Source organism: Neofelis nebulosa, chromosome 7 (assembly GCF_028018385.1).
Source record: "Neofelis nebulosa isolate mNeoNeb1 chromosome 7, mNeoNeb1.pri, whole genome shotgun sequence".
Classification (NCBI taxonomy): domain Eukaryota; kingdom Metazoa; phylum Chordata; class Mammalia; order Carnivora; family Felidae; genus Neofelis; species Neofelis nebulosa.
The window spans coordinates 56,383,972-56,411,520 of NC_080788.1; the positions used below are offsets into that span (position 1 = coordinate 56,383,972).

The 27,549-nt window shown below is 37.7% G+C and overlaps 2 protein-coding genes across 3 annotated transcripts in view; one reads left to right on the plus strand and one right to left on the minus strand.

The window, feature by feature from the left end:
* Positions 1 to 8,492, plus strand: part of MYEF2 (myelin expression factor 2) — a 39,661-nt gene extending 31,169 nt beyond the window's left edge. For both annotated transcript variants that reach the window (XM_058737835.1, XM_058737836.1), the window contains one exon: positions 1 to 8,492. In XM_058737835.1, coding sequence (XP_058593818.1) covers positions 1 to 164 — 164 coding nt within the window. In that variant the 3' untranslated portion in view covers positions 165 to 8,492.
* SLC24A5 (solute carrier family 24 member 5) lies at positions 630 to 27,215 on the minus strand. Its single transcript, XM_058737829.1, has 9 exons — positions 27,036 to 27,215; positions 26,147 to 26,326; positions 8,778 to 8,861; positions 8,581 to 8,684; positions 8,145 to 8,245; positions 6,060 to 6,343; positions 3,782 to 3,988; positions 1,779 to 1,880; positions 630 to 1,062 (listed from the first exon to the last, which is right to left on the minus strand). The coding sequence occupies exons 1-9, from the start codon at positions 27,154 to 27,156 to the stop codon at positions 740 to 742; spliced, it is 1,506 nt and encodes a 501-aa protein (XP_058593812.1). The 5' UTR covers positions 27,157 to 27,215; the 3' UTR covers positions 630 to 739.
* Positions 27,216 to 27,549: the final 334 nt, after the last annotated feature.

The window sequence follows — 27,549 nt, forward strand, 5'->3', positions numbered from 1 at the left end:
GTCATGTAATGTTTGCAGAAATAAAAATGGAGAATGGAAAGTCAAAAGGCTGTGGAACAGTCAGATTTGACTCCCCGGAATCAGCTGAAAAAGCATGCAGAATAATGAATGGCATAAAAATCAGTGGCAGAGAAATCGATGTTCGCTTGGATCGTAATGCGTAATTTTAAACCACGGTTGGAACATTCTTACATCTGTTTTGCTGAATCTCCTAGAAAGAGTCATTTTTTTTAGTAATACTGTATGCTTACAAAAGCTGTAAAAATGAACTTTTAAAACTCCCACCAGCTTTTAACAGTATAGTGTTAAATATACTGTGGTTTTTGTTAATCTCAAGTTTGGGTTTTTAAAGACAGCAAGTTGGTCATTCAGTTTAAATGAATGGTTATACTGTTTTTAATGAAATAAGCCATTTTTCTTGTTGTTACTTTCAGTACTACATAGTGGGATTTGTCTAAGTTTCCTCAACTTTTATCAACTTACTGTAAGGTAAAACAGATGGTTTTTTCAAAACTTCCGTTTTATATATGTAATTGTCCTTGAAAAGAAAGGGCTCAGACAAATTAGGATGTGATTTTGGGTTGGTTTTAAATTACTTTTCTTGGTGATGAAGAATTACTGTAAGTAAGTTTTAGATTCTAAAGTTCAGGATATTTTTTATTTGACTTAAATGAAGAAATGGAGTTTTCCTGCTCTTCCTTCTCCCATCATCCATGTTTTCCACATAACCCTATTAATATCAACCTCCACAGCCCCTTATTTTATTATTTCCGATGATTCCAAGTTCATATAGAACCGATAATGTGGTAATCCCCAAGTATAATAATAGGCAGACTACTCCCAGCTTTCTGTCTAGTTTCCAGCCATTGAAGTGAACTGCTGAAAAAAGGAAAATAATAGAAATGTTGAGAGAGATGGTTATGTAAGTTAGTCCTCTGCTGTTCACTTCTACAGGAGCTGATGCATTTATAAATGCAGTTTTAATAAACCATGGAACACCTAGGCACAGCATATCAAACACATTGGATCCCACGATGTTAGACATAGCCATATCTCCTTTGCCTGCAAAAAAAAAAAAAAAAAAAAAAGCATGTTGTTAAAATGTGCACACCAATGCTGTATTTTTATTAATAAGCTTCATAAAAAAACACTGGAAATTTTTTTTTGTTTGTTGGTTTTGGAAAATTGTTATTAGAACAAAAGTCTTACTGAATTTGTATTTTTTAATTTTGGGGGGGGTTAGTATTTAAAGTCTTAACATTTATTTAATAATAATTATCTTTATTTATTAAACCATTTTTCAATAAGGTCTGTAGATTACTTGTTGCTTTTCATTCTCATTTAATATGGTTAATTATGATTTAATGCACATTTCAGATAAGTATTATTTGGGGGTTAGATTTAGTGAAGTTAATCTGCAATTAAATAGTAAACCCTTCCTCTTGAGTCACTCTTTTTTTTTTTCTTCAAAGTATGCTGAGGAAATTTTTTTTTTAATGTTTATTCATTTTTGAGAGACAGACTGAGCGAGGGGAGGAGCAGAGAGAGAGGGAGACAGAATCTGAAGCAGGCTCCAGGCTCCGAGCTGTCAGCACAGAGCCTGATGCAAGGCTCCAACTCACGAATCATGAGATCATGACCTGAGCTGAAGTCGGACGATTAACCGACAGCCACCTGGGCGCCCTGAGGAAATAAATATTTTTAAAGGTACTTTTGTTCAGTGTATTTCAGCCAGGGTTGAAGAATGGGCATTGCAGCACGAGGGACCTAGCTCTTACCTTTTCTTGCAACCAACACACTGGCAATCGTGTCTGGCAGGCTTGTTCCTGCTGCTAATAAAGTAAGGCCCATTACTGTGTCTGGAATTTCTAATGTTTCCCCTATAATAAACATAGATACTACAAGTTACAAATCTTATAGATTCAATAACCATTCTCTGCAGTTATTTCAGATATTTCCTTCCTGAACAAAAAGAAAATAGGCACATTTAGATTTCACAACCAATATGTACTTAGATTTTAGCTAGATAAATATTTGAATAAGATTGGCAAATTGGGTAATACAGGTAGTACAGATTTTTAATGATAGATATCTAAAGATATTTAATGGACAAAATTCTACTAAGGAATAATTCCTCTGCCTGATAATGCCTACCAAAGGTTTGGATGTTCACTATTAACTGATCAAGGCTGTTGCTTAATATATGCTAATGATAAGATTGGTTATTTTCTGTTTTGCAAAGCATTTTCTTAAAGTCAGAATTAAACAAGTTGTTTATAACTATTTTTAACCTATAAATGTGTTAACATGGTACACATTTTTTAGGTCCTACTTTGGTGATATACCTTAAACAAAGGAAAACAAAAATCGGGTTCTACCTGAATCTTCCTAACATCATGTTCCCGATTTATTAATCCTTCTGTTAAGTTTGATGTCAGTCCAGCATTTTCCAGAAATGTGTTCAGAAACAGAATCAGAGGGAAGTTAAATAAAAAAAACATGTAACTGCTCTTTTAATGTTGCAATTGAATACTTACCTTAAAGTCTTTTTCTTAAAATGTCAATTAAAAGTACTTTAAGTAGCTGTTTATTGCATGCTTTATATATTGATATTGGAATTATAGTTGGTTGTTAATTTTTGTTACTGGTTTGCCAGAGTTCATATGTACATAAATAACAATAATATTTATCATCTTGGGGGCTGTTCTATGATCTGTTACTTGATTTTGCTCTTTTCCTGATTTCCTATTGTTAAGTATATTCTGGCTGAGAAAATTTGGAGAGATTTAATATGCAAGCTAATTGGACTTTTTCATCCTTGTCATTAAAAGAAAAGAAATACTCTGCTTTTTGCTAGCATGCTATTCTAAGTCATACATTAATTTGGGGAAAGTCAGAGATCGGCAAGCTTTTTTTGTAAAGGGCCATGTAGTAATTATTTTAGGCAATGCAGGCTATATGGTTTCTGTTGCAAATATTCATCTCTGCCATTTCAGTGTGAGAACATCCACAGATAATATATAAATGATTATATTCAGTATTATGTTCAGTGAAACTTAATGAGCAAAAACAGGAGTCCTGACGGTTTGGGCACACAGACCATAGTTTGCTCACCTCTGATATGTTCATTTGGGTTAACCTTTCTGGGAGAAATTCTTGATTTTTTTTTTTTCCTATGTTTATATTCAGTGTTTTTCTTTTGGAGTTCTGTGAAACTAGAGCTGATTATGGCCAGTGGTAATATTTAAATTTCAATCATGAAGGTAGTAGAAACCTAAACTTAAATTTTATTTTATGTACTTTTCACCCATTTCATAGTTGGTTTGTATTGCCATATCCAAAAGCAAAGTGAAATGTAATCCAGTTAAACAGTGAGCATGTACTGTTTTCTCAAAATATTGTCCCTTTGCTATATTTTTCATTGTGGAATAGAATTCAATGGATAGAGCAAATTGTAGACCCCATACAATGTGATTTAATTATTAGCATAATAGGAGGACATCCTGTGTACTTGATTTCATTTATAAGAAGATCCCTTGACTTGTAACTCTAGGCTGTATAATATTTGAGAATATAGTTGGTATATAATACACAACTTACAAACCCCTGAATGATCTTGCTGGTATATTAATATTTAATCTTTTTGTAAATAGCAGTTATCTTTAGTCTTTGTGGAAAGAGAAATTCCTCCTTAGCTAGACTTTTAGTGAATATAAGCAGTTCTTCTGTGAAACTGATTATTTTCTTTTTTAAATTGTGCTCTTGTACTAAAGATACATACCAGTTATTGTGACCATCCAAACCAGGATATATGTAAATGCAGATATCCATAGTGCCGACACGAAAAAGGTTATCATAAAGTAATTTTTCCAAAACTTTCTTCTACAATCTGGTGTGGTTAGAAAAAGTAAGGTAATGATAGGAAGGGATAGTACCCAAAAAATTCTTTGTAAGTCTGCTTCAGGCATGTTGAAAACACTTGGTGGATCTGTTGAGGAAAAAATAAATGATTTTGAGTTTTCTCAAATGGCCAATTAAGTTGGAAATGTCCATTTAGAAAGCTATATTGAAATAAATTAGCTGTATCAGTTTCTAAGAGGCTATTTAAAACATTTGAATACCTCATTACTGATATTGCTGGCAAAAAGGAACTAATTGAGACTTTAGGGCAGACAGTATAAAATGCGATACTCAGCATTTCTTGATTTGGGACCTAAAATCCATCAAAATATCTTGGATCATTCAGTAAATGTATTCGACATAATGTTTATTAAGTGTCAGTTGGACTTCTCTTGGTTTTCTACAATATGAATGGTTTTTAGTAACTTTTTTTGCTTATGGGACTAACTTGCCTTCTACCTATTATAGCTAATGTAGTTGTCTCTGTCCTCCAGTATTGATGATGTCTCTAGCCTGCCCTGTGTATCAGATAATGCATACTTAAGATGTATAAAACAATTAGAGCATAATATTTTTATTAAGTTGAATATTCCATTCTAAATATCATTGTGATTTTTGGGGGGCTTCAAGTTTTCTTTCTTAACATTTATTTGTTAAATTTGGAATTCACTATAATTCTTAGGAAGAGCCTTTAAGAAAATAGGAACTAGTATGGAATCTACAATATAACTTACAAAACTTGAGTATGTTCTTTTATTTAATTTGTTTTGTTAAGTTAGTGGAAGACAATAATATATTGGATAAAAATAAGAGTTCACTTTAAAATTATTTAAAATTTGCATGGCATTTACAAAATAATGTACTATATTGTAATGTACGATAATAACGTAGCCATGTATTGGATCAAATTACATTACAACTAATGCCAGTAAAATAAGTCATGAAAAAATTTGCAAAGCTTCAGCCAATGGACCATTAAATAATATTAGATATAATTTTAGTGTAATGAAAAGATTCTTTTGGTTCTTTTGAATTTCTTATTAAAAAATTTAACTTAGCAATATGCCACTTGCACCTGAAAGTCTAGAAACTAATTTTTAGAAGAAGGGGAAATGTCATGTTGTAATTTTTTTAGGTAGTAAATTAGAATAGCTTCCTAATGTACTTAGGTAAATTTAGAATCTGTTTCATACAACCACTTTGTAAAAAACTAATGCATAAATTTCTGTTTCTGGCCCTAGATGAACTTCTACTAAACGCATTTATCCACATGTTCTGCAACTGCTTCAGATGACATATTTAAAACTGGTTTTTCGCACACCAGCACTTTTTCCTAAATTCCACGTTTTTGTAAGTGGTGTTCCCCTTTTCTCAATCAGTCATGAACGAAACCTCAGAATTTCCTCTGCTCCCTTTTCTGACCTGTACAGTCTTTCAGTTGCCCCACCTTGGTGGTGCTTCCTCTGCATTGTCTCTTTTATTCCTACTCCTTTGCTCTGTCCAGGCACCTACCAAACACACCAGCTGTTTTAGTGGCTTCTTACAGACCTCCATTTCTTTTATCCTCTAATTGCCCTGCTCAGAAACCTGCAGATTTATATACTAGGATATAAGGCTCTCCTATTCTTTACTATCAACCTTTAATCTGCTTCTTTAACGTATACATTCTGTGCTCCAGGTATGCAAGTTCTTGACCAGGCCTTTTGCCCATATTAATTCATTGGCCATCAGTTTATCGAATATACTTTACTTTTACTTCTATGTTATTTACATAACAGGCTTCTGTAACTGTTAATTATTGGTAATAAATCAGGCCATCAGTTAAAATCTGATCTATTCCACAAGGCTCAGTTTAAATGCTGCCTTCTCTGTGGTTATCTTTCCTAGCTTTTATACAAATTTTATACAGTCTGTCCCATTTAGGAACTACAGTTGTACTTTATTTTCTCCTCTTTATAGTACTTCAACCTTCGTCTTCTAGCTATTTTCTTTTTTCTCTATAGTACTGGAAGATTCTTAAGGATAGGGACCACCTCTTCATCATGTCTGAATATCCACAGTGTCTTTTACATAAAAAGTATATAGTAATTGCTGAATCAAAATGAGACTCAAGTTTTTCTAGTGAGTAGATTTAATAGTGGGCATGATGTGCTTATTACCTTCAGAAACCTGACTAAGACCATGTAAACTTAAAGGAAGCTGAGAGTAGCCAGAATCGTCATGAAAAATCCCACTGTCAGTTCTTGATTGCCGACGGATGAGTGGCTGACCCTCGTCTTCCCATCCCATCAGTGGTTCTTGCTCACTTCTCCTCTCCGTAGTTTCGGCAAGACAAGTGCAGCAAGGGCTGAATTTCTTTATAATATATTGGTTAACTTTAATGTCAAAACACAGCACCAAAACATATAATCCATATATCAAAAGCAGTAAAGTTCCTTCATACCTATAAATTAGAGAAATTTGTGTATTTTAAAATAAAAAAACAAAGGTTTTGTAGAGCTACTAGTTTGGGGGCAGTATCTGCTTAATAATTTTCCAACACAGCAATAAAACAAGCAAATAATATTTCTAGGTGTATTTTGGTTTTATAGTTGTGTCCAGACTTGGCTACAGCATTATTACAAATTTATGCATAAAAGCTTGGCATTCATTTCTATATTTCAAATAAAACCAAGGATTCTAAATTCATTGTCTTCATTTATACTTTACAAATTATAGGCATAAAAAATGCTTTGAAAATAAAAATTGTAGACTTTCAAAATAAAAGTTAAACTAGTGCATAGTGATGGGAATTCTCCATTTCAGTTCATTGACAGCATGCATTCCTCAAAATATACAGTATTATAAAAGAATATGGTTTATCTGTTAGTTCATTTCAACTGTATCTATTCAAATCTGGTGTAAAAGTTTTGTGTAAACTATTCAGAATATATAAGGCTTTGGGACTTTCCAGTTTACAGGAGTTTTTTTCATTTTTGGTTTTTTTTTTTTTTTTTTTTTTGATATAACTAAATTTGGCTTGTAGTCACAAGACAATAAGGATATTTAAAAAATGAAATTACATCATAGGCACTAAGAACTGTTGTCCCATACTCTGGTCTCCTAAAGAGTTGTGATTAGGTAATACCACTACATTTGAACCTTTCATTTACCTTTTATTTTATAGCCAGTGAAGCTCTGCTACACTGAAAGCACAGAATTCTTGTTTTCCCTAATGGAGGGAGCATAGGTTTGGATACTCTTACAGTTATTGTCATTGTCCCTTTACAGACAATCATTAGGACAGTCATTGTCACTTTAAAGATAACTGCTGAGTTCCAGAAGGATCCCTACTATAGACAATAGGCTTTCTTTGGGAGACTGACTAGATTTCAGGATGATTCATTTAGAAATTCTGCTCCCTGCAAGATTTTAAGTTTCTTGTCTGCAGGTCTTATGCAGGGTTGCTAAGTTGTCATACTCCAGAAAGTTGTAAAACTCCAGTTGTAATACTCCAGAAAGGTGCCATTTACATTGTTTTCTATTTTTCTGGTATCCTGTAGCATTATGCAGTGCACAGTCTATATGGCTGTGCATTTTACATTCCTCTCCATCCCTTGTGACTCCTAGCATGGTGATAAACCCATAATAGATACCTGGTTCTTCTTAGTTGAAAAAGTTATTAGCTGTCCACTGAGTCACCCTCTTTTTCATTTTCTTGCAACAGCAAGACACTGGGAGGTAACAAAGCAAACAATTGCTAGTACCTATATATTGTTGATTCTTAGAGGAAGAAGGCTATAGTTGTTGCTAAATGAACATCAGAGAGAGAGTTGGAAGAATTGAAAGATTTTAAAATTTACTTCCTCCGTCATTTCTCTCCGGTCTTGTGACTATGACCACTTCTAACCTAGGCAAGGTAAACCACCCAGTAGAAGAAAAGACCCAACTGCTGGGGCTTTAATTGACAACAAAAGGGGAGACTGAACAGGCTGAGGGGTGAAGGAAGGGTGGTAATGTCCAGTGATCAGTGAGACAAGGAGACTCACATGACTGAAGAACTTTCAAAGGGAAAACCCAACCAGCACCTGTGATGAGGAAGTTAGCTCAGAGGCATGTGGGAAAATGGTACCAAAGTGGTAGGTAATTGAGAAGTGACTGAAATAACATTTCCGAAAAAGAGATGTTGCTAAACCATTGGAATTTCATAAAAACCCTCTCTGTAATTGTGTTTTCCATAAGAGTAATGATCATTTCAAGCTTACCAGTAAACTTGGTTGTCGAATATTATGCCAAGAACTGCAGCTACACTAATTGCATATGCTGCACAGTCTCTGAATAAGGGCCAACATGATAGCGTTGAGGCCTGTAAAATGATAATTTACTGTTTCCGTTACAGTGTAACTTCAAGTACATGCTTAGCACAATACTAAAACTATATGTTTGTAGCTAAATATTGTAACCTTTTGCATTTTGCTTAGAGAAGGAATTTTAAGAAAAATGGTGTTTCAGAACCTACTCTGGTTTTCATAAATTTGACCAAGAGCTATTTGTGGGTTAACTTTAAATGAAATACATGTTTTTCTACTGATTAATAAATTTGATTGAACACATTACTAGTGCCTTGTTTGTTCTAGACCATAAACCATTTTTGTAATGTGTCAAGACAATAAATTTGTGGAGTAAAGTTGTTTTACATACCACATTAGATAGTAAGCCACAAGCTGCACAGATGCCAAAGAGGTTATACATTGCAGATCCAAGAATGGTGCTAATGCCAATGTCTCCCTTTGTGATAAATACACCTATAAGCAAGGTAATTGCTACGTTAGTGCTACCAGACTTGAAGAAGATAAAATCACATACAGCAAGCAAAAAATATAAGGAGCGATATTTACCCAGGAAAGCAGTAACCAGCTCAGGAGCTGAACTACCGGCTGCCATAAAAGTTGCACCTGCAACATCCTGAGACAGTCCAAGGGCTGCAGACAAATGAAATTATGTGAAAGTGACAAAGGGAATGTCTCTATAACTAAACATTCAAATCTATAGCTTCACAGAAAAGCACTAACCGTGACTTAAACTGGAAAAATAAAGCATGCAGGTTAAAAAATTAGAGGAACCCAGTCTTGCTCTATGAATCCATTACTTAATGCTTCCTTAGAAGGGGAGAGAAGGCCAGAGACCATGGGAGCTATACTGCAACTCCGTGTTCTAAATGTCAAGATGCAGGGTTTTGTGGGACCCAGAAAGAACTTTCTAGCTGGGTGGCTGTAGGTGTATGGCAACAGCCAGACTTCTTTAAAATAGTACTGTCAACAGTGCTCCTGTACAAGTTGATGAAACAGGTATCTCAGGAGTCCTAATCCAATTTGAAAGAGGAGAAAAAACGAATTGGTAGTTTTTAAGATCTGTAAGTGAAGCTGAATTAGGATTATTCACAAATTCGCAATTTCAACTGTGTCAATACAAATGAGAGGAAATTAGTTCACTAAAAACCAAATAATTACTTTTGTATAATTACAGTCTATTGATTTAAAACCTACAACCATTAAAATTTTAGAGTACTAAGCCCAAGAAAATACTAGTATTCAAATCGTTTGTGTATATCCCCGAGACTTACAAGCACAGCCACTGTCTTCAGTGATGAGATGAAGGGTCTTAGGAAGTTTTTGGCTCTTTCAATTTTAGAACTAAGGGATCTACTATGGGAAGGAGAAGAGAAAGTCATGTTGAAAAGACTACCTTGTTTTGGGAAGGCTTAGACAAGGTTGCATCAGAAATCCCCAACTAGGTTTTACTGGTACATTGTGAAGTAGCCTATGGAACTAGCATGCTTTTTTATTCTTGGTGTGGCAGATTGTATTTTACAAAAATGGCTACAGTATTTGTGTCCTGGTGATTTTCCAGAACCTTTCCATTCCCTGCCTCTCACACCCCCCCCACCCACAAAAGTGGAGTTTATGTCTCCCCCTGTGACCACTTTGACTAACAATATGGCAGAGCCATAATATTTCTGAGGCTGGGACATAAAAGGTGACAAAACTTCATGGTTCTCTCTAGGGACCTTTGCCTTAGAGCCCTGAACCACCACACAAAACCCCAGCCACTGTGAAACTCCTGTACTGGAGATACCTCATGAAGAGCCCATATAGAAATAAGAGGTGCCTGAGGAACCCCTACTAGTTCAGCCCCCAAATTTTGAATCTCCCCATCCCAGGCACCAGACATGTGAAAGAGAGGCAGCTTTCAGATAATTCCAGCCTTCTCTTCTGACTATAACTGCATGAGATACGTCAAGCTGGAACTAACAGCTGAGCCCAGGAAACCCTCGCATCTGTGAGAGGTAATACCATGATAGTTTTTTTAAGCCACTGGTTTTGGGGTGATTTGTTAAGCAGCCATTGATAGAACACCTGGCTGTTGTTGTACTTACTGAGTACCTACTATGTCAGATGCTTTTTTAAGTGCTCGGAATGTGGCAGAAAAAAAGACCAATGTTTCTGTTCCCGTGGAACTTTAATTCTAGGGAAAAGAAACAGACAAGCAAAATACGTGTTATGTTAGAAATAGCAGGAAGCAAAAGCAGGGAGTGGAGAGCATATAGAATGTCATGAAGAAAGGATTGTAATTTTAGATTGGGTAGCCAGAAAGGCCTTTGCGGAGAAGGTAAATTAAAAGTTTTCAAGTGAGAGAGCTAGGCACATATGTAGAGGCAGACTTCACTTTACTGTGCTCCACAGATAACGTGTTTTCTACACATTGAAGGTTTGTGGCAACCCTGTGTCAAGTGTATCTGTGCCTTTTTTCCAACATCATTTGCTAATGTCATGTGTCTATATCACATTCTGATAATTTTCTCAATATTTCAAACTTTTCCCTTAGTATATTTTGTTACGCTGATCTGTGATCTTGGATGTTACTCTTGAAACTGTTGGGGTTGCCATGAACTGCACTCAGATAAGACAGCAAACTTAACTGATAAATACTGTATGTGTTCTGACTACTCCCCCGCCTGGCTGTTCTCCTTTTTCTTTCCCTCTCCTAGGCCTCCCTATTCCCTGAGACACAATACTGAAATTAGGCCAATGAATAACCAACCCTACAGTGGCCTCTAAATGTTCAAGAGAAAAGAAGAGTTGCAAATCTTTCACTTTAAATCAAAAGCTGGAAATAATTCAGCTTAGTGAGGAAGACATGTTTTAAGCAGAGATTGGCCAAAAGCTAGGTAGGCCTCTTGTATCAAACAGTAGCCAAATTGTGAATGCAAAGGAAAAGTTCTTGAAGGAAATTACAAGTGCTATTCCAGTAAACACACAGAAGGTAAGAAAGCAAAAACATCCTTATAGCTGATACAGAGGAGATTGTAGTGGTCTGAATAGAAGATCCAACCAGCTACAACATTCCTTCCAGCCAAAGCCTAATCCAGAAGAAGGTCTCTCTTTAAGTCAATGAAGGCTGAGAGGGGTGAGTGAGGAAGCTGCAGAAGAAGTTTGAAGCTAGCAGAGATTGGTTCGTGTGATTTAAGGAAAGAAGTCACCTCCATGACATAAAAGTGCAAGGGGAAGCAGCAAGTGCTGATACAGAAGCTGAAGCAAGTTATCCAGAAGACCTAGCTAAGATCATTAATGAAGATGGCGAAACAACAGATTTTCGATGTAGACAAAACAGTATTCTATCGGGAAAAAGGTGCCATCTAGGACTTTCATAGCTAGAGAAGACGAGTCAATGTCTTGCTTCAAGCCTTCAAAGGACAGGCTTTTGTTAGGAGCTCATGCAGCTGGTGACTTTAACTTGAAGTCAATGCTCATTGGCCATTCTGAAAATCCAAGGCCCTTAAGAATTATGCTAACTCTATTCTGCCTGTGCTCGATAAATGGAACATTAAGGCATAGATGACAGTATATTTATGTACAACATGGTTTACTAAATGTCTTAAGACCACTGTTCAGACCTGCTGCTCAAAAAGAAGATTCCTTTCAAAATATGACTGCTCATTGACAATGCACCTGGTCACCCAAGAGCTCTATTAAGAGATGTACGATAAGATTAATGCTGTTTTTATGCTAACACAACATTCATTCTGCAGCCCATGGATCACCATTCTAGATCCCATTAAGAACATTCACGATTCATGGGAAAACCATCAAAATATCAACAGAAGAGGAGTTTGAAAGAATTTGATTCCAACTCTCATGAATGATTTTGAGGGTTTCAAGACTTTAGTGGAGGAAGTAACTGTAGATGTGGTAGAAATAGCAAGAGAACTGGAATTTGAAGTGGAGCCTGAAGATGTGACCGAATGGCTGCCATCTCATGATAAAATTTGAGTGAGTGGGGAGTTGCTTCTTACGGATGAGCAAAGAAAGTGGTTTCTAGAGACAGTGACGATGCTGTGAAGACTGTTGAAATGACAGCAGAGGAATTAGAATATCACACAAACTTCGCTGATAAAGCAATGACAGGGTTTGAGAGGATAGACTCCAATCTTTAAAGAAGTTCTAGTGTTAGTAAAAGGCTATCAAACAACACTGCATCCTATAAAGAAATTAGTCATGAAAAGAAGAGTCAATCGATGTGGCCAAAGTTCATTTTTGTCTTATTTTAAGAAATTGCCACATCACCCCAACCTTCAACAACCACCACCCCGATCAGTCAGCAGCCATCAACCTTGAGGCAAGACCCTCTACCAGCAAAAAAGATTATGATGCGCTGAAAGCTCAGATTATAGTTAACATTAGGTAAAAGGTTAGATAAGGTAAAAGGTAATAGGTGGCTAGATCATGTAAGACTTGTGAATCCTAGCAAGGATTTTGGCTTTTATTTTGAAAGATATGGGAAGTGCGTGGAAAGTCATCCACCTCCTTCTTGCCAGTGATGCCAGCCCCAGTCATGAGGTTATTTGGTCTCAAGAGGCCCAACCAGCTCTATCTAGTCTGAGCTATTTTGCCACCTGTTAAGCCTCTGTTGTGAAAAGTCCTCTTAGGATATTTGGAATGATTCCTCACTATTTGCCTTTGGTCATGTTGCTTGATGAACAGGTTGCAGTGATGAATGAAGGCAGAGAAGTAATATTTTGTGCAACACAGTTCATAACGTTTCCTTTGCTGGTTAGAGTCTATCTATCTATCTATCATCTATCTAGCTGACTCTGTGTAAGACCAATTGGCCATAAAATTTTAAAATAGAAGATGATAAGACATATCGCTCTGTGCTTAACTTTGTTCATTTCAGGAATGAAGTAAATGATATCTTACATTCATAGTATACAATTCACTTTCATATACATAATTTAATAATCTCAATTATCCTCTGATATGAGTGGTGGTATTTCCATTTTACAGATGAGGAAACAGGCCCAGGAGGTTAAGTAACTCAGTTACATGGATAGTAAGGATCTTATATGTGAGAAGTTAGGGCATAAACTCCAAGTCTGTTGTTTCTAAATCCAATGCTATTTCTATTTCACCACAGAAACCTAATGTAAAAATGGCACTAAGGCAGGCCAATTATAACATGTTGGGTGACTCAGTTATTTTCTTTCCTGCCTCATGGCATGGGCATATAACTACCCCATTCTATTCTTTCCTAGGGCAAATAATAGTTACTGGGAGTCAGGGATAGTTTGGAAGTTTTCCAGCATGTTCCAGAGAATGTATAAATTTAGTGATATTGGATATTAGCATGAATTCTCTATTTAAATCAGGGCCTGATAATATGTGGATGAAGTTGCAAAAGAAAAAAAAATGCTTAATTTTGAACTAAATGTCCAAACTTGGTGCAGCTCAAGAGTAAATGACCAATCTTTGCTTAATGCTAGTTTAAGAATGCTTCATTAGAAAAATTCAGTCTCAGGAGGGAAAAGGTGATCTGTTGAGCTGTTTGCCACAAGGAAGGAAAATGAGTGACCCTTTTGAACACTTTCACTATCAAAAGGCAGTAACAAAAAAGCGTGTTGCTATTCATTGGGCTCTAATTGAGTTATGAAAGGAAAGGTTCTGTAACGATGGATGTATAAAACTTCAAAGATATTTTAACAAATCATATCTTAAGGTTCCAAGCATATTTTGTAAAATGGTTTATACCTTTGAACTTTAGAATAGACTGACTTTGTCTTCGCTGACCTTTGGGTAGCATTTCTCTCTGCGATAGTTTATTATTAAAGATAAATTGTTCTGGTTTTTTTCCCCCCAGAGCTATTACTTTTTTCCTCTTTATTACTCTAAAGGAATAATCACATTTCCTTCAGGATATAGGAGAACTGTTCAAGGTGAGTTTTCTTTATAGGTTTAGATATCATTACATTGTTTATATAAAGTGCAACTTTATGATAATGACCTGTGGTCTATGGGGACCACAACTTAAACCAAAATTCATCAGACTTTTTCTTACACATGTTCTCTTCTCTGATGCTATGTTGAAAAGCTTATGACAGCTTTTTAAAACTCTCTTCTGGAAAGATAATATAGTGGGAAGAGTTTTAAACTAAAATGGAAACCTGTATTCTGGCCCTGCCTGTACTTAATATGGGATTTTAGACATGTTATTCAGACAAGCCTTACATTTTGCCATCTGTAAAATGGAGTGTTGGACTATGTACTCTTTGAGGCCTCTTCTAATTTTGTCAATTTTTATCAAAATGTAGGATATGGATTCTATGCTTTTAGACTCTATGCCACTTTTTATTGTTAAATAAATTTATAATAAAAAAAACTCCTACATTACTGAAAATTTAGGAGATAGTGTGGGAATATAGAAGGGGAAGAATCACTTATATGTTTACCATTGTGTTTTAACCACTGATATCATTTTAATGTATCTCCAGCCCTTTTCACAATGCACATTTTAATAGTTATAAGCATAAGCTATATGTAATTTGGCATCCTCTAATACAATTTTAGAAACTTTCCAGTGGCAGCAAATTTTCATGCTTTGTGAATGGATTAGAATGACCAATCAAAGGTCATTCAGACACACCTCCAGTGACTGGGATGGTAGTCATCCTGAGTAGTTTTAATTTTGGTCCAGAATGAAGTGTGACAGCAAACGAAGGTGCTTTATGATTTGCAAAACTGTTCTAACATTAATTTCAAATATATTTTTAGATTTTTTTTGAGTACAGCTTTAACATCATAGGGATAAATGCCTAGCTTCCCAATGTACAACATATATATATTCTGTGATGTTTTTAGCAATAAATAAAAAACATTTTGATTTCTTTATAGTTACCACTTCATATTTTGTCTGAGCTATGAGGGAATAAATTCTGAAACACTGTGTAATGCTTTTAAAGACCTAATTCCACTTATGAGGACTCCCTCCAACCTCCAATCTAATGTCTATAACATTATAGTGATTTTCCACCTGACCTAAGCTTATCATATAATGCATGTATAAGACACTTTATCTCCAAACCTCACAATTACCTCAGTTTTGGCTCCATAACTTGCCCAAGGTCACATAGATAGTAATTGCAGAGACGGGATAGACACCTAGATCTTTTTTTACTTTCAAAAGCTACTCTTTCAGCTATCCATGTAGGTAAAGCAAAGAGATTAATGCATGGCTTTATTATTATTGTTATTATTACTATTACTATTATTATTGTTGCCTGTATATGCAATAGCATCTTGGTAATACCCAGACAACTTGGCAGTTATTCAGATCCATATACCTTGGGTAGATTTAGATGCAGTCCAAGGGGACCACAACTTAGATCAGAGAAAAGAAACACAAAGAAGATGAATATGCTCTTAAGAGGAGGATGAATGCCCTTGTGGCAGGGAGAAAGCAGGGTTCTTAGATTCTTTGTTCTTTGGGAAGGCTTGGCCTCTGTAAATTTCATGAGGATTAAGAATCAAACAATCCCCTGAAACTGTTGGCTATCCAAATGCCATACCCACGGAATTATTCAACTCCCTTTCACTTTTATCCATTTAGAACCAATTCCACCTGGAATTAAAACTCACATTTCTCTCTTATTGTCTATTTCTGAGACATAACGTTGCAGTTGAACATGGGCAAACATGGTTCAAAGCAAAGTGAATAAAAAAAAAAACCTTTTGATAACAAATTAGATATTTTATTTAAGTATGTTTCCCCAACACCTTATTAAGATCATTTTCACTTAAGACATGTTATACCTCAGGGCGCCTGGCTGGCTCAGTTGGCTGAGCACCCGACTTCAGCTCAGGTCATAATCTCATGGTTTGTGGGTTTGAGCCCCATGTCAGGCTCTGTGCTGATAGCTCAGAGCCTGGAATCAGCTTTGGATTCTGTGTCTATCTCTGTCCCTCCTCTGCTCACACTCTCTCTCTCTCAAAATAAATAAATAGACATTTAAATTATGTCAGGGTCTGTGCTGGCAGCTCAGAGCCTGGAGCCTGCTTCAGATTCTGTGTCTCCCTCCCTTTCTTCCCCTCCCCAACTAGCACATGCTCTCTCTCTCTGTATCTCTCTCTCTCTCTCTCTCTGTCAGAAATAAAGGAACATTAAAAAAAAAAAAAAGATGTTATACCTCAAAGGGTCAGCATGGTGGAGGAATTAGAATTCCTAACTGAGTAGTATATTAGTGTAACATTTAAAAAGACAAGTGTCGGCGACACCTGGTGGCTCAGTCGGTTAAGCATCTGGCTTCGGCTCAGGTCATGATCTAATGGTTCATGAGTTCAAGCCCCACGTCGGGCTCTGCGCTGACAGCTCAGAGCCTGGAGCCTGCTTCGGATTCTGTGTCTCCTTCTCTCTCTGCCCCTCCCCCCAGTCATGCTCTGTGTCTCTCTGTCTCTCAATAATAAATAAACTTTAAAAAATAAATAAATAAAAAGACAAGTGTCTTAGCCAGCTCATTGTGGACTTTGGGCTATATCAAGTGACCAATTGTAGGGGGTCCTCAGTTTTCTACGAAGTTAGCTTGAGAACTACTGTAAAGAACTACTGAAAGCTACTGTAAACAGTGGCTAAACAACTCTAAGAGACCCCTACTACATATCAAAAGTATACATAAAAAGGATTTATTTTGGCTTTATGCTTAATGTTTGTGTTTCTAAAACCAAACTGCTTATAGAGATAAGATCTAATAGTCTTATCTGGGCTATAATTTAATATGGTTTCTATTATATTTTTAATTTATATAATATTAATTTATATTTAAGTTAAATATTAAATATACTTTAAAGATATCACTTTTTAAAAAAGAAAAGGTCACTAAAGATAGAATAAAATCGTATGGATTTTAATGTAAAAGAAATAAAAGGAACCCTAGACAGATATTCCAGAGATATTTGAAGTATCATTTAAAGTTGTTACATGGATTATTAGATTAGATAAAAGAATGGGTTTCATAAACGTACTTTCTCTTGCTTTTATTTGCCTTAAACTTGGTTTTCAAGGTCTAGCAGATGCACTCTAGATTTGATATTTGCCCCAAACATATCCATATTGACTTTGATCACTCACCTTCTGCACTTTCATTTTTCCTGAGTAAAGAATTATAATCTCTGTAGTCTGTTCTCTCTCTTTTTTTTTAATGTTTATTTGTTTTCGAGAGAGAAACAGTGAGAGCCAGGGAGGGGCAGAGAGAGAGAGAGAGAGAGAGAGAGAGAGAGAGAGAGAGAGAAGGAGACAAAGAATCTGAAACAGGCTCCAGGCTCTGAGCTGTCAGCACAGAGCCCGATGTAGGGCTCAAACTCATGAACCATGAGATCATGCAGTATTGTGATAGATCATCCAACAAGTATACCATAGAGCTTTTGGAAGAAAGAAGAAACCCCAAGCAAACAGTACCAGATGTGACTAGCTTTACAAACCAAGCATGGGAATTTTAGACAGTTTCATAAGTCAGGCTTACATGAATGAACAGAGACCACAAAGACCACCCCCCCCCCCTTTCTTCCTTGTCCTCATTTGGAACCTGTCTGTTTCTGTCTCTGTCTCTGTCTCTGTCTCTGTCTCACACACACCTCAGTGTATCCACCCAACTCCGGGTCTAGGGTAGCACAACTGGTGGGGATAAGGGAGCTCCCTTAAGATTATTCTTTACCCCATTACCTCTAGCTCCCTTGATCTCAGATAATATTCCACCTCTGATACATCGTTTATAACCCCTTTCCCTGAATCCTCAATTCTATTTCCCAATTCAGAAAGTGGGTCTTATCTCTGAAGGTAAAATGCTCTGGACACTAGAGTGTGATTTTTATTCCCTCTATGATGTGGATTAATTTCACTTCATTCCTCTATGTTCAATGAATCATCATTAGCCTCTTTTCCGATAGAACCTCAGTGGATATAAAAGAAAATGGGATTCGAGGAAAAGGACACAGGAACAGCATTTCCCCATATTGGTGCTACAGAGTAAAGATGCCAGCAAAATGTCTCGGGTTGTCTAACAAGAGGTATGTGTTGAGGATGGGGTGGGGAGGAGAGTTTGTGTGGCTTCTGTGATCATAAGTAGAGCAAGGAGAAAGAAAAGAACCTTGCTGGAAGAAGCCTCCTGTGGTGGTGACTCTAGAGGAAATTGCCAGATCAACATAGATAGCTACAGACAGAAAAGGGTCCAGGGTGGGTATCAGCAAGAGGCTCTGGCCTCTACCATGTCCTGCTCATCCTCTGAATGGAGAGTCCTGAGCCTATTCTATCTTCATCTGAGGACCCTTCCATTGAACAAACGAACTACTACTGGTGGCTTGAGGAGTGGGTAATGAGGTGATGGGGCTGGGGTGGGCCAGGGTCCTGTCAATTCTCCTGTCATGTTCTAGGTTGGGACTTATAACATGCACCCTACAGAAAGTCATTGCAACCTATGTGATGATTTGGTTTCACAGTACCAGACTAAGATCTCATGGACATCCTAGACAACCAAAGGCTTAGGCCTCAGAGTCTAATTATTGTATTTGGCAAGTGTTTATAACATTAATTTACAACCTCCAAAAAGCGGCTGAAAGTCTAAACTGATTTTTTTAAGCAATTCAGTGGATTCTCTTTATTTTGTAGTATACTTCCTCCATAGTTACAATGAGTATTTGATGCTGTTGTTGGTTCTTTTTGTCAAAACTCCAGTGCTGTTGGGATGAAAACACCCTTTAAGACTGTTCACGGGTTCCTTGGGTGGCTCAGTCAGTTAAGCAACTGACTCTTGATTTTTGGCTCAGGTCCTGCGTTGGGCTCAGTGCTGGGAAAGTGTGCTTGGGATTCTCTTTCTCCTTCCTCTCTGCCCCTCCCCCACTTGCACATGTGCACTCTCACTCTCAAAATGAATAAATCAACTTTAAAAAAAAAGAATGTTCAAATAGAACAATTCTGAAACAACCATATTATGTCTGCTAACCTCAAAGAAGGATGTGTCAAATTATATCAGAGCAGTTGAGAACATTGTTGGATGTCAGCATTAGAGAGGGAAGGCTTTGTTGGCTGGTCTTAGGTAATTATGTATCATCTCAGCTTCTCATCAGCAAAACCAAACTCATAGAACTGACTTTGTGGGGTTTCTGTGAAGACCAAATGAAACCATCTCTATTTAATTTAGAGCCATGCTTGGTCTTCTATAATTGTTTTTTGACAAATAGCTAATAACTAAATATATAAATAAATAACAACACTCCAGCACATTGTGGAATGCTTCAGTAAACTGTTTTCAGGATTACATTAATCCTTATTAGTTGACAAAATGGGTGGAATTATTATAATGCAATGCTCTTCAAAAGAACTATGGGGAGGGGCGCCTGGGTGGCGTAGTCGGTTAAGCGTCCGACTTCAGCCAGGTCACGATCTCGCGGTCCGTGAGTTCGAGCCCCGCGTCAGGCTCTGGGCTGATGGCTCGGAGCCTGGAGCCTGTTTCCGATTCTGTGCCTCGCTCTCTCTTTGCCCCTCCCCGTTCATGCTCTGTCTCTCTCTGTCCCAAAAATAAATAAAAAACGTTGAAAAAAAATTTAAAAAAAAAAAAAAAAAAAAAAAAAAAAAAAAAAAAAAAAAAAAAGAACTATGGGGAAATGTAAAGTGTTTGCAGACTTTTCTGAGGCTAGTTTCTGTGGATGTAAACAAATCCCAGGGAAATTGTTTTTTATTGCTGATGTCCTAATTTGGATGGACTATGCTAGACCTTGAAAAGAGAAATGACAGAATTAATTTATAGGCACTTAAAAAATGAATCAGGCCAGCACTATTTCTATCTCATTTTGTTGCCAGTATTTTCAGCACTCAAGACCAGGGTCAGTTCTCAGCAGCTGAAGAAGATTTAGCAGCAGCATGGGTATCCATCAATCACACATGTGATATTGTGATTTATAAGAAATACGTATTTGGTCATTCAGACGACCAAAATATATTTCTCTTATATATTTGGTCTTCAGCCACAGTTACTGACTCATGCTCCCAAAACCCTTGGAATTTCCTAAGAATTGAGAGTGATGAAGGCATCTTTTGTTATGTTAACAAAGCGACTTTTGGACCCTACCTAAGAACAAACCCTGTAATTAGAGGGTTAGAACTTTCAGTCCCACCCCTGACCTCTAGGAAGGGGAGAGGGACTGGAGGTTGAATAAATTGGTCAATGATTTATTTGATCATGCCTGTGTAATGTAGCCTCCATAAAACCCAAAAGAACCTTTCTGGGTTCAGCACCTATCTAGTTTGGTCTCAGTAAAGGGGGATTTGCTGGAATGGCCCTGGCTCACAGAAGCATTTGGTTTGGGAAGAGAAAGGATGAAAGGAACTTGGTATCTGGGTGGCCACACGGTCAGATTAGAAAGGCAATAGAAATGTGGGTGCTAAAGGTATACCCATATAAGGTATAACCCTGTGGAAATCACTCTGAAAATTTGAAAGGTGCATGAAAGTAGCAGCCTATAAGACGAACTTCCATGTTGGAAGGCAATTGAAATAGGTAAGTAGATATCCCTGTGTGCTCCTTTGAGATGGCTACCTGGGTTCATGGAATGAGTTGACACGAGGATCTGGAGCAATGCAAAGATGGGCTGAATCTAGACACATTCTTCTTGTATCCCCAGAAGCACAAAAATGCCAATAAGAACTGTTCTATCTGCCAACAAGAGAGACAGAGACTACAGAGGGCTATGTGGCAGATTCCCTAGTAGGAAGGTCCTGACCATAGCTGGCAAGAAATATTGATGCTGGTAGTCTTTGGGGCCTAAAAGTGGGTCCTGACAGGAGTATTCACTGCCTCTGCAATGGGCTTTGCTTCTCTAGGATTAGACGCAAATGCTCAAAATACTATACAAGAACAGGAGCTAAAGATATTGCACTGATTTGGATTGCTGACCATTTCTCCAGACCAAGGAACACATTTTACGGTCCTTGATATCTAGCAATAGGCAGAGAGAGAAGTTTGATAGAGAATCGGAGTGGGCAATTGAAATATTGGTTATCGAAAATGGGGGAAGATAAGGGTGCTAAGGGTTGGCCTATAAGCCTTCACCAGTGTGTGCTCACCCTGAACATGAGGCGTCCTGAAGGAGTGTCCCCCACTAAATAGCTTTCTGTTTTCTGGTGGATCTGGGGAAGAATGGGAGGGGGAAGGTGTTGGTATTCTTTCTTCCTCACATCACCTCAATTTTGTTGTTTTGTGCCCTTGCTAGATGTAGCGGTCAAAGGACCAGGGCTGCAGCCACAAGGGCTGGAAGCAGGGAGGATTGCTAAGGAATGGTTGTCTTCAACCTTTGTGTCACAATCCCTAAGGGTCTGGTGGGATAAGATGCACCGTCGCCCCGTCTGCCAAATTGAGATTAACAGTCAATTCAGCCATATTGTTTGTGGTAAAAATCACTCACTAGTTGTGCACCTGTATGACCTTAGACTGCGTGATCAGGAACGGACTGAAGGCGGGCTATTGCTAGTATTGCTGCCTGCATGCAATGTAGCTCAGTACTGTGGACTAGGTAGTTAGTTACTAATGAACTGAATGAGAGTCTAGTAATGTGCCAGTATCTTTTAACTTCTATGATTGTTTTGCTACCAGGGGTACGTGTTTGAAGACCAGGAGGTGGGCTGCTGCGATGTTGTGATTTATAAAAAAATAGATATTTGGTTTTCATCCATAGTTCCTGCCTCAAAAGCCTGCTCCGAAAAGTTCCTGCTCCCCAAAGCAGGAAATTCCTACCTGTAGAGCTTGATAAAGTTGTCTTTTGTCATTTTAATGAGGTACATTTTGGGCCCCAACTGTAGAGGGCTGCTGGTTGCCAAGGGAACAAACCATGTGATTAGAAGGTGGGAACTTTCAGTCTCACCCACAGGTCTCCAGAGAAAGGAGGGAGGGCTGGAAGCTGAATCAATTGCCAATGGTCATGATGTAATCAGTAATGCCTATGTGATGAAGCCTCTGTTAAAAAACAAAAAGCTGGAATTTGGAGAGCTGGGAGAGTGGCATGTCTGGAGAGGGCATACCTCATACCTTGCTTCATGTTTCTCTCTTCCCTCTGGCCGTTCCTGAGTTATATCCTTTTGTAATAAACTAGTAATCTAGGAAGTAAAATGTTTCTCTGAGTTCTGTGAGCCACTCTACCAAATTAATTGAACCCAAGAAGGAGGTCATGGGAACCTTTGATTTATAAAGCCAGTTGGTCAGAAGTATAGGTAACAGCCCCAGCCTTATGACTGCTATCTGAAACCCAAGAAGAGGGTTGTTGGAACTCCCAATCTGTAACCAGTTAGTCAGAAGCATAATAATCTGGGCTTGCAAATGGCATCTGAGGTCAGTTGGGGATGGGGAGGGCAGTCTGGGATCTGATGCTATCTTTGGGTAGATAGTGTCAGAATTGCTTGCTGCTGGGGGAACTGCACCCCCCCTCCCCTGCCAGCTCCCCTCCCACACATTGGAATTGTGAACCCAATTCTGGACTGAATACCAATTTACACATTCATAATAGCTACTGTATTATATTTCACAGCAAAGAGCGATTCACTTGTCTGCTGATGATGTTTCAAAGTAATTCCACAAGTGGCCTAGTGGAAGTCATTATTATAAATATTCTATGAAGTCACTTAATGAAGATTATTTTGAAGTAGCAATCTAAATTTTAATGCAGTTGCTTCTGCAAGGCTAGAAAAGTTATTTATTTATTTACCACTCCCAAGACAATTTTTTATAAACAAAATTCTTGATGAATTTATTCTTTTAGTCAAGGTATTGTTTGGAAATGTGAAAACAAAAAACAAAAAACAAAAAAAAAATGATCTTATGTGGATCCTGAGAAACTTAACAGGATCCCATGGGGGAGGGGGGGAGGAAAAAAAAAAGAGGTTAGAGTGGGAGAGAGCCAAAGCATAAGAAACTCTTAAAAACTGAGAACAAACTGAGGGCTGATGGGGGGTGGGAGGGAGGGGAGGGTGGGTGATGGGTATTGAGGAGGGCACCTGTTGGGATGAGCACTGGGTGTTGTATGGAAACCAATTTGACAATAAATTTCATATATTTAAAAAAAAAGGAAATGTGAAAACAAAAAGAAAAAAAATTTTTGACTTTTCTATTTTCCAGGAAGAGAAATTTTCAAGGTGGGACAGAGTACCTTGAATTTAAAATTTCTTAGTGTTAATATAATTAACATAATCTATGTACGTCGTCTAATTAAAGGTTCACTACTGGCACAAGGATGAACAAATAGATTATCACAACAGTTAAGAGTTTGGAAGCAGAGGCCCATACATATATATAAGAATTTAGTATATGAAAATTGATTAACTTTCTGAAAAAGTAGCACTGAATTCTATAGCAAAACAAATTCTTAGTGAAAGAAAGAAAGAAATGTAAAAAAAAAAAAAAAAAAAAAGAAACTACACGTAACAGAAATTATGATAATTTCTCTGACCTGGAGATAAAAATTTCTTTCTAAGTGTAAAACCAAAAGGAGAATCATAAAGGAAAATATTTATAAATTTACTTAAAAATATGTACACTTCAATGTGATAAACAAATTACAAAAACAAACAACAAACTATGAAAAAGCATGTGATATAGAAATGATATTAGAAAAAGGGTTAATATCCTTATATTAAAATAATGTCTTGGAAATCAGTAAGAAAAAGACAAATACCCTCCTGTCAGAACATGGGCAAAAAAGCACAAAAGCAAAACCACAAATTGCAGTAAGCATGAAATGTTTACAACTTCACAAATAATTGGATCAATACAAATTTTACAAAATGACATTCCATTTTAAAGCAATTAACAGATATTTTAAATGATATTATTCATGGTTTTCTGGAATGGAAGTTATCCCACATTCTGGAGGTATAAGTTGGCACACCCTTTGTGAAGTGCTTTTGCTAATGTATAAAATAAAGCTTAAAATATGCATAGCTCTGCGTCTTTATCAATAAACAATCAGAGAGGTTTGCAAAGATCTTGTACATGTATGGGCACAACATTGCTTAGGATAAAAAAATTAAAAAAACACAAATGTTCAATGAGATCAATAATTTTTTAAATTATGATGAATTTTTACTGGGTACCTACTATGTATAAAACCCAGTGTTAGGATCTTAAATCATTTGGAAAATCATGCTACCATTAAAAATCATGTCTTTGAAGAGTAATTAATAATATGGGGAAATGTGTAGAATAAAATATATGAGGAAAAAGTGTGTACCTTTGAGTGTACTTCAAACTGTATATATAGCAAGATCTAAAAGGTCAAAAGAAAATACACCAAATGGTAACTGTGGGGGGTCTCTGGGTGATGAAAATGTAGGTGATTTTACTTTTTTCTTCTATTTTTCTTGCATTTCATCAATCTGAGTAAAAATATGATGTGAAAGTAATTTAATCTCTATTATAGAAAAATATTGATGTCAATGTAAAATGGAATGTCAATATAAAAATGTATATATTTATACCTACTTAAGTTAAATAATAATAATAACAAACATGCTTACCTGTTCTATAAATTTTTTTCTTTAAACAAATATGTGTTGAGAGCCTCTGCTCTTTCCAGGTCCTGTTTTAGGTATTAAGGGTACTGCTATGGTACAGTGAACAAGAGAGAGAAGGACTAGCATTTCAGTGGGGTTGGGGAGCAGGGGCCATGGGAAAAAAGAGAGTTAATATTCTAGTTCTCTCTGGGAAGAAATACCAGCAATGTGTGTGTGTGTGTGTGTGTGTGTGTGTGTGCGCGCGCATGTATGTGCATGTGAGATGAGGGGAGAGGATGCAGTTTCTGTGCAATCCTGTGAGTATGCAATAGGAAACCAAACCCTTAACTTTAACCTTCTCTGAAATGAGCGCGTTCAACCAATGAAACTAACCAGGCAAGAGACAGACTGGAAACTTCTGCTGGCCTTTTGCTTATATGGCCTGAATCATCACTGATATCCTGATTTTAGGGACTGGTATACTGATGAAAGGGATATGCTCAGAATTGTGGACAATGTACCTGGCCGAGGGGATGGAACAGAGGGGCTTAGCCTGGCAGATCTTATTTTCAGAAACCTATAAGTAAGCTTAACTTTTAATAACTGAATTTACAATTATCTGATGCCTGAGGTCACTTTACATAGGACGCAGGACTTATTTATTTGTTCATAAACATCAGTTACTTTCCTTACTGGCAGAAGGCTGAAAAAGGAAGTGGGGAGGAAGATAGTCCTTAATGTCATTTGTTTACCATCTACCTTTAAAAACAATTACAATTTTAGAGTAACACAGAAAAAAAAAGTTTTTGCAAGCATAAAATGGCAAGCATTAGGAGTCTCTTGTGTTAGGGGTACACACCAAGTGCATATATGTGGAAACTTGGAACAGTTTAGAACGAACTGCCAGCCAGGTAGTACAGCAGACAAAGAGTTTCTGGAGATAGTCAGTGTGATAAAAATTGCTGGGTACTCACTTAAAGATGCTCTGCTGCACGTGAACCACCAAGAAAAACCACATGCAGGCCAGTTCCAGAAGGTAGGGGCCCCACAACACAGAAGGCCATCTCTGCAACCAGCTGAGATGGACAGAACGGTTGCTGAGCTGTTTTAAAGACAGCCACGTGGGGTGCGTGGGTGGCTCAGTTGGTTAAGCGTCTGATTTCAGCTCAGGTCATGATTTCACAGTTCCTGAGTTGGAGCCCAGCATCAGGCTCTGTGCTGACAGCTCAGAGCCTGGAGCCCGCTTCTGATTCTGTGTCTCCCTCTCCTTCTGTCCCTCCCCTACACACACTCTGTCTTTCTCTGTCTCTCTCTCTCAAAAATAAATAAACATTAAAAAAAATTAAAGACAGCCACATATTTGTGGCACAATTAATTTGGAAGATGATGGGGGAGATTTCCAGCCACTTACATTCGCTGATGATTTCCAGGGAGGGTAGGAAGTACTCATCACAGACAATAGACACGGCCATGAACATGTACAGGATAATTAGGAAGTAGATTACAATGCCTCCATCTTTGCGCTCCTGTTTTGTGAAAAACCCTTCAGGAAATTCCAGGGATGGACGTACAATGCATTGGGTGCTATTTCCTGGTAAGAAAAAGAGGGAGAAAGTTTGAAATATGTTGGTGTCACTCGTTCCAAGCCCACAAGGAGAGATTTCTCAACAAAACTCTTAAGTGTGGGGTAACGGTGGAATTTCAAGAACCCTGGTGAAAATGTATAAAACACTTTTGAATATGATGCAGCTGTAGAAGTTTAAAAAAAAAATAACCTTTGGGACCCGAAAGAGGTGCTTTAATCAAATAAGCTGATGATAGCAAAAGAACTACAAGAAGAAAAATTATGAAATCACTCTTCCTTGTCTGCTTTCTTTCTAGAAGGGAATTTTGAACCCCTCTTCCTCCTCAAAGAGACATTACGTCTCTGATGAGAAAGATTTCTAATATCTGTACAATTTCATTTTCCCATCTCAGAGCCCAAAGTTGTCCACAGACCTGTGAAGAATCCTCCACTGTTGCAGAGAATTTCTAAGACAAAAGAAGATTTTTTTTTCATGATGAAGTCTCTAACAATAAAAAACTAGAGACCCGCCTGTTTTATGCTGTCTGTGAATTATCTCTGAGCTATCTTTGAAACTTATTCGAGGCATCAAAAGTGTTTGATATTCTTCTAAGTTCTAAAAGTCAGAGGAGGAAGCATAAGCCGAAGTGAGTAAAGTGAGAAGTTTCCTCTCTTTGTCCCTTTCATCCATATGTGACAACAGCAGCAGGGGCAGCTGACCCCAGTGTCCACCTACCTGTGGCCCTCGGGAGACGACGGGGCAAGGGTGCACCTGAAGAAGGCAAGTGTGCGGTGGCCCAGAGGACGCCGAGGAGCAGAGCCCTTCTTGCCCACCGTTGGCCCCCTTCGGTCTGCATTTCTGCCGTGCTCTCACTGCAGTGTGCCGCTTTGGGAAGGGGGAAAGGGAGGACTAAGCTGGATCATGTGAGGAGTCTCCTTCCTGTTCGCTGCCCTGCTGAGAACACATCTCAGCAAGGCCTGTGCAAGGGGGTGGGGTGTGAAAGGAACCAGACAAGCTTCTCTGATCAGAAGCCCCAAGCTCCAGAGAGGCTGGAGGAGGTGGGGGGTGGTGGGGAACAGACAATTCTTGCGTACAGCTGTAGTCCCTGAGGGCAGATCCGGGCAGCATGCTCTCTAAAGCACGGTTTTATTTACTGGTCTTCATAGTGGCTGTGTTTTTGACTTTTCTCTAGATTTGGAAAGGTCTGGGTTTGCAACTGCTTCCGTCTCCCTTACTTCTAGAAGTTGCC